The 17,580-nt window shown below is 44.3% G+C and overlaps 2 protein-coding genes across 5 annotated transcripts in view; both read right to left on the bottom strand.

Annotated features, from left to right (window-relative positions):
* Positions 1-623: 623 nt before the first annotated feature.
* On the bottom strand, positions 624-3,541 carry FBXL22 (F-box and leucine rich repeat protein 22). The gene is made up of 2 exons (XM_061447205.1): positions 2,862-3,541; positions 624-1,051 (listed from the first exon to the last, which is right to left on the bottom strand). Exons 1-2 carry the CDS (start codon positions 3,377-3,379, stop codon positions 706-708), a joined length of 864 nt encoding a protein of 287 aa, XP_061303189.1. The 5' UTR covers positions 3,380-3,541; the 3' UTR covers positions 624-705.
* Positions 3,542-8,405: 4,864 nt separating this feature from the next.
* The window catches only part of USP3 (ubiquitin specific peptidase 3), an 80,323-nt gene continuing 71,148 nt past the window's right edge, over positions 8,406-17,580 (bottom strand). For all 4 annotated transcript variants that reach the window (XM_061447240.1, XM_061447241.1, XM_061447239.1 and 1 more), the window contains 7 exons: positions 16,775-16,921; positions 15,021-15,127; positions 14,780-14,860; positions 13,742-13,860; positions 13,465-13,578; positions 13,284-13,351; positions 8,406-11,735 (listed from right to left, as the gene is read on the bottom strand). In XM_061447240.1, the coding sequence (XP_061303224.1) occupies positions 11,570-11,735; positions 13,284-13,351; positions 13,465-13,578; positions 13,742-13,860; positions 14,780-14,860; positions 15,021-15,127; positions 16,775-16,921 (802 nt within the window). In that variant the 3' untranslated portion in view covers positions 8,406-11,569. The remainder of the gene's footprint in view (positions 11,736-13,283; positions 13,352-13,464; positions 13,579-13,741; positions 13,861-14,779; positions 14,861-15,020; positions 15,128-16,774; positions 16,922-17,580) is intronic.

Below are 17,580 nucleotides of genomic sequence, written 5' to 3'. Positions count from 1 at the left end.
CTTGGCTGGTGTGGTTCTCACCGTGCACGGGTGGATGAGCCTATGGGTGTATCTTTTAACAGGAATTGGTTAATCACTCCTCCCCTGATACCTGTGTAGGTTGTGCAGCAGCTTTATGCACTTTCCCATTACCTGAGGAGCTCAGAAACCAAGAGGGTTCACTCTCAACCTTGGGACTTAGCAGGAGTGTCCTCCTTACTCTTCGTGTCTCCAGGCTTTGTCTCACTCATTCCAACTCAATTCAAATTCCTTTGAGTTTGTATATTTCCTTTGTATATTTCTTCCATGCAGTGATTAATAAGGTGACCTTTGATACTGAACTTACTGAACCTTGTCAAACCACTGTTAAACTTTGTAATGTTCCATTTATCTCCCATTATTGTTTTAACTCATAAAACATACCACTCATCTGTGCATTCCCCTCATCTGTGACAAGAGGGTATCAAAATCGCAGGTTTGGGCCTTAATTAGGGCTAGCATTTTGAGGCAGTAATGCAGGGGGTTCCAGTTCCAGAGAATATGAGAAAGCAAAACAGGTTTTCTTCTTGAGGCTGTCCAGGTGGAGATGGATGCCTTTTCCTAGGACAGCTTTGTTGGCACTCGGGCAGAGTGCAGGAAGGTCAGTGTAGCACTGCTGCCCTAGAGGAGGGCAGCAGTGGCTCCGACACCCACACTGGCTGAGGGCACGTTACACAGTTTGTGCATTTAAAGCTGAACCAATTTTCTTGATGCTTTTTCAAGCATCAGCTTTTTCCCTGGCTTATTGTCTGGAATCATGTTAGCGCTCCTCTCTGCTCTCAGCGTTACGGAAGGGCACTTTTCCCTGACTCTCTCTAGACCAGTTTGTGTTACGTTCCGGCAGAAATCCACGTGGAGCGTTTGCAGCGAGCTCCCATAGAGGGTTACAGCTTCCAGGGTCTGGTCAGTGATCCGCACACAGTTTTCCAGTTTGAGTATCCTGAGGTTTGGGCAGTTCTTGAGAAGCAGCAGGATGCAGTCATCTGTAACATGGCCGCATCCCGAGAGGGTCAGAGACAGCAGGTTTGGACACCTGAGAACAGGAGTGTTAACAGGTGAGACAAGGGGAAAAACAAATACTAGAGCTCGAGAAGCTGGGATTGTCAAGAATAAGGGTGAAAGGGAAATGCCTCCTCTTCCATTAGGAGGGCTTAAGAATGCAAGAGTAGGTGGGGGCACAGGCAGCTGTTTACTGTCACTGCAGCCATGCTGTCTTGTCCTTAAAGCTGGTACACAGCATGCTCCTCTTCCTCTACACCCTACCCCCTCCCCCTGCTGCTGCTTCACTTCTCCTTTTGAGCAGAGGCAGTAAACTGGGATCATGTCAGTGGCATGAGCTTTGTTTTTACTTTTCCACTTAGGAGCAGCTCGAAAACACAGGTGTGTTAAAGCAGGCAGGGTCAGGAAAGGCTCCGACCTGCCCCTCTCGTGGCTTCCTCACCAGGGTAGAAAAGTACTGTGAACTCCGAGGGGAAATCAGGATCTCTGTTTAATTTGCGTTTCTCTTTGCAAAACATGCTCACAGTTTTGTCTGGATGGAAATGCTCGCAGTGGGCTGCTGCTAAAAGGCACTGGTCTTAGGAAGGCTAAAATGGAGGAGGGGGGGGTGTCAGTATAAACTGTCCTTTTTGAGTTCAGTCTAACTTGTGTGCAGGAATCCACACAGGGCTGAAGGGCATCTGCTGGCCTCTAAGGTTGGTTACTGCCCTGCGGGCTTGGCTTTGAGTTTTGCCCAGCAGCTGGTTTGGGGTTACGGGTTCTGCAGAGGAGAAAGGCACTTAAACCATTTCAGCAGAGCTGTGGTCATGTGTCCTCTGTCTGCATCCCAGTTCGTGATGGCAGAAAGAATGGAAATAACAGTGAAGTGTGGCTTTCTGGTAGGCACTGTAATGCCAGGGTGAGAGGATGGTCTGTCCTGCGCCCTTCTCTGTAGGCACACACGTGCTTCCTTCCTTCCCCGTGATACTTTGCAAAAGATCCGCAGTGCGGAGCAGCTGTTGTAGAACGGTTACTTCTGAAATTGTATTCGCAGCTTAAGGCTCCAGCTGGGAGACGGCTCCCTCACCCTCACCCTCCCCCCAGGACAGTGCCCGTCCTTGTCCCGCACCTTGGTGGGGTTTCACTTCCAAACCGGACTCTGCCCGCAGCACAGGGCCCAAGGGCGCGGCCGTTAGCACACGCTGCAGGGCAGGCTCCGACTGCCCCTTCCAGCCCTGAGCCAGGCCCGCAGCCAGCCGGGACTGGCGCTACCCGCTTTGCTCCTCCCGGGGGAGCTGAACTTTGTTTTCCTTACAGCTGTTTGTTCGCAGTGAAGCTGTTGGAAGCAGCGTTGCGCCCAGAGCTGCTCCCGTAGCGGTATTTGTTTCCTTTCCTGTAGTTTACACAAAGCTGGGAGGGAGTTAAACTTCAGAGTAAAAGCAGTACCTGCTTATTGCTAAGAATGAATCAAATGTGGTGTTTGTTTGACAAACTTGGGCTTGTTATGACAGCTTTTTGAAATCACATCTTTCCTCTACATCCCTCACCCCCCTCACCCCCCCCCCCCCCAGTGCTTTGCATTGCCAGAATGGCACCTTCAGTTAAGCATCGGTTTAGCAGCATTGCACTTTCCTGTATTCCTGTATTAATTATTCATTCTTCCCCCCCCAAAAAAGGCAAAAACGGGCTTCAGGAAAGTCAGCGTGAAGTACCCACTGCTGCCACTGTAAAACCAACTGAGCGCTGTAGTACAACTGCAAAGTCAAAGCGCTCTCCATTTCAGGCAGGATGTATGGAGTAAACCGTTCTCTCATTCCAAGTTACCCTTTACAGTACATGTAGCGTCTCACACCCAAAGAACGTACCTGTTGCAAACTTCTAGTAAAAAGTCAGTGACAGTGTTCTCATGCCTGTTACAGAAGTCTTTCTGGAAGCTGTTTTTCATCCAGTCCTCAATGTTACACACCTTGACTCTCTCTGAATACCAGCAGATGGATAAGTATTTTAAAGCAGGTCCCAGGAGGAAATTATCCTTCTTTAGTTCCACTGGAGAATGAAAGTTCAAGAGAGACCACAGTAACGGATCCTGGAACACTTCTAGCAGCTTGTGACATGTTTTTGCTAAACTTTTCCTACTGTTTTTGTCCAGAAAAGAAAACAGATGTAAAAGGCACTCCCGATTGAGCTGGGTTATATGCATAGCCTGACGGAGCCCCTGTGGTAGGCAGAACAGTCCCTGGCCCTGTGGAATTACCAGCAGGCAGTGCTGGAGGGGCTCACAGGCACCAGAAGGCTGTTGCACATACATATATGGTTGTGGAATGGTGTTTATTTTTGGCAAACAGCTGGTGCAGCAGCTCAGAATAGGGACAGATGAATGCATGAAACGCTTGTTGGGTTGTGCGAGGGACCGGCGGGGGCGTGTGGAGCAGCACAGGATGGGAATGCTTCCTTAAAAGGGATTTTGGTTTTCCTTTCCAGGCCCCCTGGAGTCCAGCAAAGCTCCAGCACTGGGCAGTGACTGATGGTATTGGGCTTTTGGAGTGGAAATGGGGGGGTTGCAGCACATGACCGGTTTAACCTTTATTTGTTCAGTGGTTTCTCCAAGGTTGCACTTCTGGTTCCTGCTCAGGTACAGTAGCACCCTTCACCCAGACGCACCCACACAGACACTGATAAGCACAGACACACGCACTCACAGACAGATGTGCAGATACACGTACACACACAGCCATGCACAGGTAGACACGTACACTCATGCAGACAGTCACAGATGTAGTCAGGGGTATGCAGGCGCACACACAAACGCATGCACACAGACTGACGTGCTCACACAGAGACACATGAACACACAAACACGTGCACACACCAACTCACATGCAGATACATACACACACCCACATAGGCTCACACTCAGCTGTGCACAAACACACACATATCCACAAATGCACAGATGTACAGACGCATGTACACACAGAGGCAGACCTATGCAGGCATGCACGAAGATACACATGCACACAGACACATGCACAGAGAAAAGCACACACACAGCTGAGCACAGACATGCAGCCACAGCCAGGTACAGATACCCCCCCCATAGGCCTGTGTACAGACACATCTGGAGACGAGTACCCAGACACATACCCACAGACATAAAAACATACACGTGCAGAGACCTCCACACAAACACACACACAAAGACAAGCAAATGGAAGGACAAACGGACACACAGACAAAGCAAGGACAGACAGACACAAAGACAGCCAGACGAAAGGAAGGACAGACAAAAGCAAGGGTAAACAGACACAAAGGACAGATGGACCCAAAGACAAAAGGAAGGCAAAAGGGACATAGAGAGGGACAAATGGACCCAAAGATGGACAAAAGGAATGATAGACCCAAAACCGGGCACACAGAAAAAAACAAGATGGACAAAAGGAAGGATAAACAGACACAAAGATAGACATACGGGAAAAAGGAAGGACAAATGGGGTCACAGACAAAAAGGAAAGAAGACACCCAGACAGAAGGGCAAATGGACAAGGAAGGACAAACAGACAAGGAAGAACAAATGGACAGAAGGATGGACAAAAGGAAGGACAGACAGAAAGAAAGGACAGATGGACACAGACAAAAGGAATGACAGACACACAAAGACGGACAGAAGGACAAAAGGAGGACAGATGGACAAAAGGACAGACAAAAAAGGACAAATGGACACAAAGGACATACAAAAGGAAGGACAGACGCAAAGACGCACAAGCAAAGAGACACAAAGATGGACAGAAGGACAAAAGGAAGGACAAATGGACACAAAAAAGATGGACACACAGAAGGAAGGACAGGTGGACAGAAGGAAGAAAAAATGGACAAAGACAAGATCCCCAGAAGGATGGACAAAAAAAAAAAGACACAAAGACACACAGACAAAAGGAAGGACAGATGGACAAAGGATGGATAGATGGAAAAAAGGAAGGACAAACAGACAGAAAGTTGGACAGACAGAAGGACCCAAAGACAGATAAAAGGAAGGACAGACAGACACAAAGAAGGACAAAAGGACGGACACAAACAAGGGCAGACAAAAAGACAACAGGAAGAACAATCAGACACAAAGATAAACAGAAGGATAAATGGACAGACAAAAAGGACAGATGAACACAAACACAGGCAGACACAAACACAGATGGACACAGACAAAAGGAAGGACAGATGGACAAGAGGAAAGGCAAACGGACACAAGGACAAAAGGAGGGACAAATGGACACAGACAAAAAGGACGGACAGACAAAGGAGGACGATGGACAAAAGCAAGGACAAATGGAGAAAAGGAAGTACAGACAGAGAAACAGACAAAAGGAAAAATGGACAGAAAAAAAGGACGCAGACACAATGAAGGACAAATGGACACAAAGACGGACAGACAAAAAGATGGACAGATGGACAAAAGGAAGAAAAAATGGACCAAAAGGTGGACAAAAGGGAGGACGGACAGAAAAAAAAAAGGAAAAATGGACACAAAGGAGGAGAGAGACAAAAGGGAGGACAAACAGACACGAAGATGAACAAGCGTAAAGAGAAAAGGACATAATAGACGGAAGGACGGACAAAAGGAAGGACAGGCAGACACAAGGACAAACAGAAGAACAAATGGACACAAAGATGGACAAGGGGTAGGACAGATGGACAAAAGGAAGAACAAAAAGACACACAAAAGGGCAGATGGACAAATGGAAGGACAAAGGACATACAGACAAAACAAAGAACAGACGGACAGGAAGGACAAAGTGACACAAAGAAGGACACAGACAAAAAGGACAGATGGACACAAAGACAAAAGGAAGGACAAATAGACAAAGATACACAGACAAAAGGACAGACGGACAAAAGGAAGAGCAAATGGACACAAAGATGTACAGACAAAAGGGCAGACGGACAAAAGGAAGGACAGACGGAGAAAAGAAGGGACAAATGGACACAGAGACGGACACACAAAGACGAACAGACAAAGGGAGGAGAGGCAGACACAAAGGTGGACAGAACAAATGGACACACAGACAAGGGGTAGGGCAGAATGACAAAGATGGACAGACAAAAGGACAAACGGACACAAAGAAGGACAGGGACAAAAGGAAGGACAGAGGGACACAAAGGAGGACAGGGACAAAAGGAAAGACAGATGGAAGGACAGAGGGACACAAAGATGGACAGATGAAAGGACAGACAGACAAAAGGAAGGACAAATGGAATGGAAAGACGGATATAAGGAGGGACAAACGGAAACAAAGACGGACAAAAGGAAGGAGACACAAAGAACAGCCAAAAGGAAGGACAAACGGACACACAGACAAACAAATGGAAGGACAGATGGACACAAAAAGAAGGAGAAATGGACACAAAGATGGACAGACAAAAGGGAGGACAGGCAGACACAGGGACACGGAAAAACAAATGGACACACAGATGGACAAACAGAAGGACAAAAAGGTACAAAGATGGACAAACGGGAAGGACAAACGGACACAAAGATAAATAAAAGGAAGGGCAGACACAAAGATGAACAACTGGCATGACAGACAAACAAGGACAAAGGGACAGATGAAAGGAAGAACAAACAGACATAAAGATGGAGAGACAGACAAAAAGAAGGACAAATGGACACAAAGATAAACAGAAGGACAAACGGACACAACAATGGACAAATGAACACAAAGAGACCGATGGAGTAAGAGACACAAGGACGGACAGACAAATGGAAGGACAAATGGACACAAAGATGGACAGACAGACAAACACAAGGACGATCAGACAATGACATATTAACAGAAAAACGGATGGACAAACAGATACGGACAGACAAATGAAAGACAAAGGGACACATGGACGGACAGTCACAAAGATGGACAGATGAACACAAACTGAAGCATGGACAAGCAGGCACAAAGATGGACAAATGGACACAAGGACCCGGAAGGACAGCCAGCCAGCCAGCAGGACAGACATACAAGTGGAAACACTAACAGACGGACATAAAGACAAAGATGGACACGTGGATGGACCAACACTAAGACACAAAGCCAGATACACAGACACGGACACATACGGACAGAGACCTAGACAGCAGACACAGATACACAGACATGCACGTGCACACATGCAGCTGCATGCACAGAGGTACTCATTTACCCACCTTGTGCACAAGGGAAGTGATGACACAGGCAGCCCTGTGTGGACAGAGCTGGTCTGCGTTTAGCTGTGTGTGGGGGCTTTTGCTTTTAATAAATCCCTTCTATGAGCTCAAGGATTATAGTGTTTATTGTGTCATTTTTGGGTTTGCAGTTTTAGTTCTGTTGCTATAGTCTTGCATGTGGTGGTGGTGGAAGGCTGTGTAAGATTGGGTTTAGGATTCAAATGTTTTCTTTTCAGTAGCAGGAGAGACTAGCAGAAAGGAGAGAAAAGCTACAGTGAATGGCAGCTTATAATTAAAACCAGCAGTGACCAACAGCCCTATGATCTCCATGTGAGATTTAGGTAGTTTATGCTCATCTGACATCTGGTGTTAATACAAGGGAACACACTAACTCAGCAGCAGATAACAACAGCAGAACAGCACTGCAGTTTTTCAAGTTATAGCTGGGAGAATTTATGTACCCATGTGTTTTAATGGGGTTTGTGTCAGCATGTGACAGGGCAAAAGGGAACAGAACTCATCTTCTCTGCCTTGCCCTGAGAATGCAGTAAGAAATGCAACTCTGGAAAACAGCATCTAAGATCAGTTTGCGGTGTGCAACCACTACTTCTTACCTGTGTGCGAGTGCTGCGCCTACCCACAGACCTCTGCGGCCGTGATTCCGGGAAGCAGCAGCAGTGTACGTGGTGTGGGGGCTGGCGGTTGCTGTTCTTCCTGCTCAGACTCTGCCCTTCATCCTTTGCAGAACTTACCTTCAGTTTTGAGCAGGTTTAGATAGCTGAGGTGCTCAGAGTTATCATACACCCAGGATTATTATGTATGTGTGTATACATATTCATATATACATGTGTGTATATATATATTCATATATATATATATGTCTTATCTGTGTGTGTGTGTGTATTTTAAAAAACCCAACCCCAGCAAACTTGAATGAGAAGGTTACCACTGCTAGGATGGCCACTTACCACACAGAGGACAGAGCCCATAGTCTGACATACAACCAAACAGCTGTTGGATGACAAGGCTCACCACTGGGTAACATTGAACAGCAGATCCTCCTTTGAGTTTAGATACTGAGCCTTGGTAGAGGTGTTAACTACTGAGAATGCTTCAATTTGCTTTATTTTGCAAGAACAAGGTAAAATAACTCCAGCCCCTGTGTTTCAGAAGATTTGCACTAATGATATTCTACAAGCCTGTAGAAGGACAAGAGGAGTTTCACTGTCTAAGGAAAGGAGACACTTTAATGGCACATTTTCCATAAACACACTGTGTGAATGAGATATAATTCACATTCAACCTGGAAATGCTCCAGAAACACACAAGATGAGCACAGTCAGTAATCCTCACTGAAAATTACACACTAGATTTTAATGGTAAACAATTACAACTATGGCACTACAGTACTTGAGGATATCCTAAAGCACATTGGAATCACTTTTCAAGGTGCCGATTCCCTCATCAGTAAGACACAGACACATCAGTACTGAAACATTGCTGGGGAAACCTTTGACCGCCACGTGTTACGCTTTCCATTTAGTAAAACCCTTGTATGAAAGGCAGGAGACCACTTTCACATCCATTGTCCTTGCCTGGCTGAAAGTTTTAAACTAACTCTCCTCAGGCTGACATCTGTTCGCACCTGGGAAGCCCTTCCGCCTGTACAGTGAGAAGGAGCTCTGCTTGCAAGTGCCTTAAGAGTTTCACACAATGCTGCACTCAACAGCTCACTCTACAAAACACTAAAGCAGAAGCATTCCATGAGCTGGACATTTTGCAGGTTTGTTTTACATAACTTTTGTCTCCAGTTGTATACGTGGCTAAACTATTACTAACAAGAGGACAAGCTTCGCTCAGACAGATTTTGGTGAGAAATATGCAAGCCTTTGCACTGCAGGGAGCAGTTGTGGCTTGCAGCGCCGTCGCAGGCAAGAAAAAAAACTCCTTGCCGGTTAGTGTATACTATAATCAGCAGTAAGTAGAAAAGAAACATTTGGCTTAAATGAAACGAGGTATCCCCCTTCCCCAAGCTAGTAGATAAATACAGGATATACAAGTAAGGTTAAAAACGTGACAGGAGGCCAGGTGCAGGACATGTTACTGGTTCAGTGCTCAGTTGCCTTTTTTTTTTCCTTTTTTGTTTTCTGACACCACACTGAATAGAATACAGTGGATAAGCAAAGTTCTCCACCAGGAAGAGAAATACTTGTGTTGCCACAACAAACTGTTCATATTGTCCGTCTGGGTTTGCGATGGGAGAAAGTTACATTAGGAAAGGGCTTACAGTGTGCTTGTTCCAGCAAAGGATACGGCTGAGTCCTCACCACCACCTGCTGCAGAACAAGCCTGACAGGATCGTGCTGTGTTCCCAAAGGGACCATGCTGGGCAGAGAGCACTGCCCATGACCTTGACGCTACAGAGCAAACGGTACTGAAAGGAAACATGGAAGTGAGAACATAATCTGACCCAAAAAAGAACTGGAGAAGTAGAAGCTCCTTAAAATAAGTGAATGTTGCTGAAGATTACAAATTTAACTTTCTAAAAGTACAGAAAGGCACATTTACATCACTGGTTTGTGAGAACACTGCCTGTACGCTAAACTGCCGCTGGCCCACAGCTAGCTGCGTGGTTTAAGCTTTGTATTCTCAAAACTAAACTTCTAAAGGAAACAAGTCCAAGTAGCACACAGACAAACACAGCTACAGATGGAACCTACTTAATTAATTCCCCAGCTAACTGTGAGCAGTAAGGCCCTCCAGGGTAACGGTATGGGTAGGATACTTGGCTTACCCCACACACCAGTGAGATCTGTCAAATTCTGCCTGTATGACAGCTACCTATTCCGGTGAGATGAAAGGCTCTGGCTGCAAGGAATGGAAAACAGGTGACAAACTACCTGCAACTGAAAGCAACAAACAGTTCTATTTATTGTTGAGCTACAGAAGACATCCTTACATATGTCACGATGTATCAAATAATAATCACTGCAGGTTTTAACTAGGATACAGCTTACATCTTCATACACCATTAGCAATGTGGAATGCTGTCTGCAGTTTTATATCACGCCAATTTCTCTCTTTCCTGGTTTAAGATGCTATGACAAAGCTACAAAAGAATGGCATTTTAAAAAAACCATCTGATGGTGATTTCTCTTTCTACATGTCAGTGTACAGCTAGCAGGTAACCCATGGCAAGGAACATATATAGCCAGGTTTTAGACTGTGTCACAGTTCCAGTCTTGATCTAGAGACTAAATAAAGATCCCATACTGGGACAAGTATGTAACCACTACAGCTGTAGTCAACCAGCAGTCTTGTCTCACCATCTCCCATTGGGCAGGCAACAGCCAGGCTGTGACACTGAGCATCCTCCCTAGTTTGCATCTGAACTGACAAAACAACTGACACACAGAGCATCTACAACACCATCAGCTTCCTTTCAGTTTTAAGTGAACTGCAGGCATTCTGTAAACAGGAGCTATATGTGTAGACCTAAGACTGTTCTCACAAAGCCCAAATGCAAGGGCTGTACTCCCAGTTTTCAAGCAAGTAAGTTTTTATGATCAAATTCCAGGGTGACAGTCTAAACCAAGAGATGGCAAAGGCATTCAGGTTTGGGGAAAACAACGTAAATCAACACAATTTAGACATGTATATATGTTTTTAAGATAACTTTTTAGAATTTGAAAGGGGGGAGGGCAGAGCATATGTGAGGAATACTTGAATTAAACTGCAGTATTGATACCATTGAACCAACTGTTTATTTACAATGATTCCTGAAAGTCAGCAGCCTGAACACACACCAATATAGCAGCAATTACCTGGTCTATCTCCTATGCCACATCTCCTCTCTTCAGCAGACAAGAGATTGTTCAGAGGTCACTATTTAGTTTCTTGCACGAGGGAAGATAATTCGTGCAAACAATTCTTTGATTTAAAGAGATTAAATCATATCTACATAACAGCTGTAAGAACAGCATGAAGTTGTATTACTCTTCGTAATCAGAAGCACATTGATCTTGCTTGCAAGGAGGACAGAAAGCTTCTCTGATGTAAATGTGCCTTTAGAAAGTGAGGACTGAAAACATTAATATAAAAAAGTCAAATAACTATTTCATGGAACTATAGATATAAAAACTGAGTTATCGCAACTAAAGCAGCAAATCAAAATCTGCTGAGGTTTTCTGGTATAACTACAAAAAAAGTTAGTCTGTGTCCAAGTTCAGTAAGTCGAATGCTACCATTGACACAACGAAACTAAAACCCACGAGAGGAAATTGGAAAGTGCACAATGAAATTAATAGTCTTGGATCAAGTATTTATGGAGAAATGGAAATGTTTTGTCCTGTGGACTTGATAAGTAAGAATTAAAAGGAGGTATTAAAGTTTATCTGATCCAGATTTGGCTTGGCGTTCCACATAGAAGAGGATGTAGGCCTTGGCTTTTACCACAGTCTCCTCATCGGTCAAGGTTACAGTACTGTCGTTGAAATGGAACCAACGGCCTTCGTGGGCTGCGTACGCGGTGTAGTGTCCAGAGCCAACGCTGCCAGCACGGGAGCGGGGAAAGAAAGGACAGTCAGGAGGAGACACACCACCTCATCCTCTGTGCATCTGCTGTTGGGGTAAGAGCCTCCCACCAACCAGAGGGAGAAAGAAACTGGCAGCCCTCTGCAACAGCTGGGGAGATTCTTCCCTTCTTAATCTGTGGGGCTCAAAGTTCTCCAAAGTAAAGTGTTATGGTAAGTAAAACAATCACTCACTGGGATGAGCTGAAAGGGGGGGGGTTAAAACAACTTACTAGCATCCCATAGTTTTCATGCAAGCAAGGCTTCTTAAACATCCATGTTTCACCTAAGACTTCTTAAACATCCATGTTTGCCTACATGAACATCATGTCTATAATCTGTTACTATTCAAGCATTTAGCTATACACATTCCACTATGCTCGACTTTCAGAAATCATCCCCATTTAGGTCTAGAGAGACTCACATAGTCTAATATCTAATATAATCAAAAACGCTTGAAGCAAAACTAGTCCCAGAATACCAAGAGGAAGTTTCTCAAGTTCATCTTTAACAGTTTGAATTTAACATACCAGAGCTACAAACCCACCAATTTTCCTTACCCTGCCACCCCAGCATAAGGCCTGCTTTCACTGGCTTACAGGTTATAACACATGCTCAATGTTACTCATTCCAATTCCATTCTTATCACACCCCACTCTTCTTTACTGTCCATGTACTTCTCCTAGGACTTGGAAGCACCAGTCAGATGGCACAATGGTGCTACAGAGGCTGCCTTTAGTAGTCAAAACTTCCTAAGAGTTGAGATCATTCCTCTAGAGAAGCAGAAGGAAGGGCTTCCTGGGCAGAACTTTTGGGTTAGTACCTTTGAATTAAATTCAGGTATCAGCAAGGTTTTGAATAATGGAGTTTAGTTTCCTTAAGAGAACTCCTTTCACCGCTCACACCCCTAAATCACTTCCGGAACAAAAAGAACACATTTCTGTCAGGATAAACAGTTCTCTTGTCTCTATTATTGTCAATCTCAGCAGATCTGCCCAGGGCTGGGAGAAGGAAAAGAAAACCCAAACCAACCACACCAAGTAACTTCACTAGCCAGCCAAGGGACATGCCTGTTGGTGTACACTCCTGTAGGACAGAAGTCATACAGGATAATCACTTTCACTGTGCCAATCATTAAGGCTACAGTTGTTCCAAAGTGAACAGAAGAGGAAAAGGTATTTCTGCTTTGTACTAAGAATTTCAAAATGAGGTACTAAGTTCTGGAAGGCCCCTTGCTTCCCTCTGTTGGTTTAGGGCTTTCCACTCCTAGAGGAATTGGACTGTTTTCATGCTGTCTCACACTTCTAGTCATTCCCCCCAAGACTGCCTGTGGGCATTCATGGGAATAGTTACATAGACCTCGCTGAAGTTAGTTCACCTTAGGGCCATGTAAGTCTATAAATTACTGCTTTTTCCACCAGTAAAAATGCAGACCTTCACCAGGGACAGAAAAACCTTCACTAACTGTGTGTACTTCAAGTGGGGAGAATGTCTGGCCAAGAAGCAGGCTTACTCCATGTACTCACCCTGAACCATGATGCACAACAACAGCCACAAGGTCATACAGGCAGCTTTCTGGACCACTGTTTTCAGGCTGTGGTTAAAAAGACAGAAAGCTCTTCAAATCTCACTAGCACCTCCTATAATTTGTAATACAGATGTGCTGTGTAACAACTTTCAACAGAAAGTATCAGTGAGTTTTCGTACCTCTAACAAGTAGCATTTCATGTCTAGGCCTCGTAAGGGAAACTCAACATATGTATCAACCTTGTTTCTCAGATACGCTGTCCAGTGAAATCTTTTCAAGTGTAAGCATAGCACCTACAGGATCAAAGAAAAAAGGACACGTTAGAGGAAGAAGTTGAACTCGGCGCTCAACATCTGCACTAGCCCGCGAGAGGGTTAGGCATTAGTAATACTAACAGCTGAGTTTTTATTACCTTTGACATCCCGTCACACTGTTACTTTTCATACTTATACAAACCTTTGGTAGTTTCTGAATCCAGAATTTTTTGGTGGACTTCTGTTTCTTTTTGCATTTGTGACACATGTACAGCTCTGTCTCATCAAGTTCTTCCAGGTCTGTAAAACTGCGAAGACAATCTAAAACCAAACAAGATTCACAAAACACCCACAGAAATCAGAAACATGATTCAAGATGACATCACGTGATTTTTGTAATGTGAAATACAATTAGAGCAATACAGAAAAGGTGTGCCTGTCTGCTGCAGTCATTCTAGTGATTATATGTCTGTGTAGCAAAAAGCTGTGCAATAATGCTTTAATACATTAACATGTTGTAACATGCTGCATTCCCTGTCCTGAAAACAGCTATAAGCAGTTCAAGTAAAAAAGGCATCCACAAAACCTCTCTCTTTCAAAAAAGATTCCATCCAACATTCAGCACAATAAATGACTTTCTAACAACGAGTACTCAACTGTAAAGGTGATTTGGGTTTAGGTACAGAGTGAACAGAAAATCACAGGGTTTTGATTAATACGCCACGATCTGCAGCACATATATTCACACATCTGTAGAAATTAACATCTTTGAAACCAAGGTCAGTAACAGCACTACTGCCCAGCTTTTGGGGATTATATTGTTTAACAAGCACAACAGCCAAGGGTCATCCTTACGATGACTCTCAAGTGCATGTACTTCTAAGCACAGAGCCATAGCAAGCGCCAGTAGGCGACAAGGCAGATGAGGGAGGACTTGAATATAGGACTTAGAAACACTCTTGGCCACATAACCCCCCTCTGCTGGAAGCCTCCTTGACGCTCAGCTGACCTCCTGAAGCACTTCTCATCCCCAGTTCATCACAGTCACACGTCAGTACACAGTGACTGGGGCAAAACCTGCATGGAAAGTTCTCTTCCCACCTTCTGCCACAGCATCTCATAAAACAAGGTGGCACGTGCCACCAAGTCCCACCCCCAGTGAAAGCCTGGCTCCTTGGGAACACGTGCTCTGAAGAGCAGATACTCTTTAGTCCTGATTTCATCATCCAAGCACTCTTACCTCGTAGTGTGCACATTGGTCCGCCTTCTTGATTTTTAGTACGTTTATTTCTGAACTGACTTGGAATATCTAGCGAAAGGTCTAGAAAAACAAAGATTAAACATTAGAGCCTACTCGTTTCAGACCAAATTCTGGTTCAGTCATGTGACTAAATATGTGAAATGTATCTAAATACATGAAACTTCAGATTTGTTTTTCTGCTTCAAGTCAACCAGAATTCTGAAAGCAAGAGGCACCTTACCTAGGAATGGATCAAACTTTCTAGATTCAGTCCCACAGATTAGGCAGTTGACTTCATTTTGAAGAATGCCTCCAAAAATCGCTGTGACAACAGTAGATGCTCCATTTCTAGACAAACCACATCAGGGAGAGGAAGTCAGTCAGAATGTCTGAGCTTCAGTTCCAGTACCTGTTTCACATTTACTCTTACAACTCGCCACCGCTAGGCAGAGCCATTTTTTCCATGTGTATAACAAAGAGACTGAGTTCATCCACTCGGCATTTCATTCACCCCACAGCTGCACTGTGCAAGTATTTAGCTGCATCAATGCTTTTGCTTTACCTGGTACCTAACAAAAGTGTGAGCTGCTCATGCTCATGCTAAGCACATGCTTAAAATTTCAGTGTTTGAGGTACCTGGGTCAACTGCATTCCTACAGAGGAGAGCTGCTCGCAGGGGGACACTCACTATGGCTGTTTATGGAACAAGAGTCTTCCCTCTTAGGTAGGCCAAAAATGTTTTAGTTTTAATTCTACACCCTTTGTTACAAGTAACTTTGATTTCCTGAAGTGTATTTCTGCACTTCACTCCCACAGACAGCTTAAGGGGCATTAACAAATGATACACATCATGCATCATCACCAACATTGTTCTCTATGCTTTCACTACTCTCTTAATATTTTTAGCAGGTTACGTAACTGACTGGCTTCTCACAGTCCAATTAAAACAAGTTAAGTTTTAAGTTACATATTACCCATCTCCTAAACATGCTAGTTTGCACTTGCAGCTCTGACACAAGCTTGCTACAACGCACGGTCCTTATCTGCACGCCTGGTACTCCTTTACAGTTAATTCAAATGCTGCAGTTGAGCTGAAGGACCTGACTACCCAAACAAATCAGGGAGAGGATTCACAGTGGATTTATTACTTTACTGTAGGCATTTAAGCGTACATGACCTTCATTTGCCCTCCACAGAAGGCAGCTAACTCCACCCCACCATGCATTTCAACAGATGTTCTCAAGACAAACTTACAGTAGGTACTTGAACAAAGCTTACATTCTCCTTGGGTTAATTTTGACAAAACAATTGGTTTTGTTTCCAAATACACTTCAATACTAAGAACATCTTAAGATTACTTTGTAGGATTTTCAAACATCAGCACAGCAACATGCGTGTGGTGAAGAGCACAAGCTGTACTCTAGGCTTTTCCTAATGAAGCATCTATAAAATCCTGCATCTCTCAGAGCGGCTTACTGTGTCCTGATTGGTGTAGGGAGGGGAAACTCACTCAGCTTTTACACAGGGAACCCAAGGATTTAGGGACCTAGTGTGCAGGCTGAACTGACTTTATGTTCCTCCCTGAAACAAACGGTCTTCTCTCTATGACAGTTTTAATCTGAGAGAACACACACCTGGGACAGAATTAACAAACAAGATTTTGAGAAGCACAGAAAGAGTGAAACACATGGATTACCTCTGTTTTAAGACACAGTAACCTGAAAATCCAAATTACCATTGCTAATGAATTAAAAGGTGTTTACAGCTTAGCCTGTATGATCACTCACACCTGGCAAAAGCTGCTCTAAGACACTTCCCTTGGAAAGTGATTAGGACGCTAATCCTTTAGAAGCTGCAGCTTCATAACTGGTAATATGACAGACACTGAAGAAAACTTATCAAGGAAGCCCGAATTTGAGATTTGAGCTCCTCTGCACACAGACCATACAAAGGCATTATGGTTTGGAAGATCAGAAAAACCGTAACACTTCTTACATGCAACATTTGTTGCTGGCAGCCAGGCTGGAGTTCTCTTGCAGAATTACTGAACGTGAGACGCCATTGAAGCCACCCTGAAGTTCCAGGTGTAGATGGTCCAAAAGGTAACGCATGAACTCGTGGGCATCCTGTTGCTGGTATCCTCTTAAGAGAAAAAGGAAACAACAGCACCACAATCAGAAAGTTGCTTTAGTGAGAACATCAGGGTCACCAACAAGAGCCTTTGCTGGTTTGATAATACCGACCAGACTTTATACAGACAGACTTATTTTGTACCAAGAACAGTTCTCCAGGAAGCCTTTGGAAAGGTACAGCAACGTCTACATGACACAGTTTTGGTCCTTTGCAGCTCACTTACCCTCTGCGTGCCTCTTTGGGAGGATGGAGAAGCATTTAAGAATATACATTTTAGCTAGCAAGAGACCGGTTAGAAAACAACAGGGAACAGCAGAGATGTAACAATTGCTCACGTTTGCTTAATGTAGCTGCCATATTAACTGGCCCCACCAAACTCAGCCTGCACTAGTAACATCCGAAGTCGCATGTACATGTGAGTTAGAAGTACACAGTAGGAACCTCCCCCTCACTCACATAAAGCATTTCTCCTTTTGTTATTGACTATATTTGATGAGTAACCTCTGCAATCACAATTCAGACAGCACAGTATTCATCCCTATTTTGAAACTTCTATGAAGTATGGTTAATAGATTGAAATCTCCAACCTGGCAAGATTCAAAGCAAAGACACCACAGAACATAATTTTCACCTGGGACTGAGAGTCAGTATTGCAGAGTGGTTTGCAC

Source organism: Pezoporus flaviventris, unplaced genomic scaffold (genome assembly GCF_033815535.1).
Source record: "Pezoporus flaviventris isolate CSIRO_AGI_PZ_B2104156 unplaced genomic scaffold, CSIRO_AGI_Pfla_v1 ptg000006l, whole genome shotgun sequence".
NCBI lineage: Eukaryota > Metazoa > Chordata > Aves > Psittaciformes > Psittacidae > Pezoporus > Pezoporus flaviventris.
This window is presented reverse-complemented; position numbering and strand designations above follow the sequence as displayed.

Bases quoted from the DNA above. Each gene is read 5' to 3' on its own strand.
- FBXL22 (XM_061447205.1), bottom strand. From the start codon at position 3,379: ATGCATTCATCTGTCCCTATTCTGAGCTGCTGCACCAGCTGTTTGCCA. The intron at 1,052-2,861 runs GTACGTTCTTTG...TCCTGTTCTCAG, and splicing joins TTACTAGAAGTTTGCAACAG to GTGTCCAAACCTGCTGTCTC.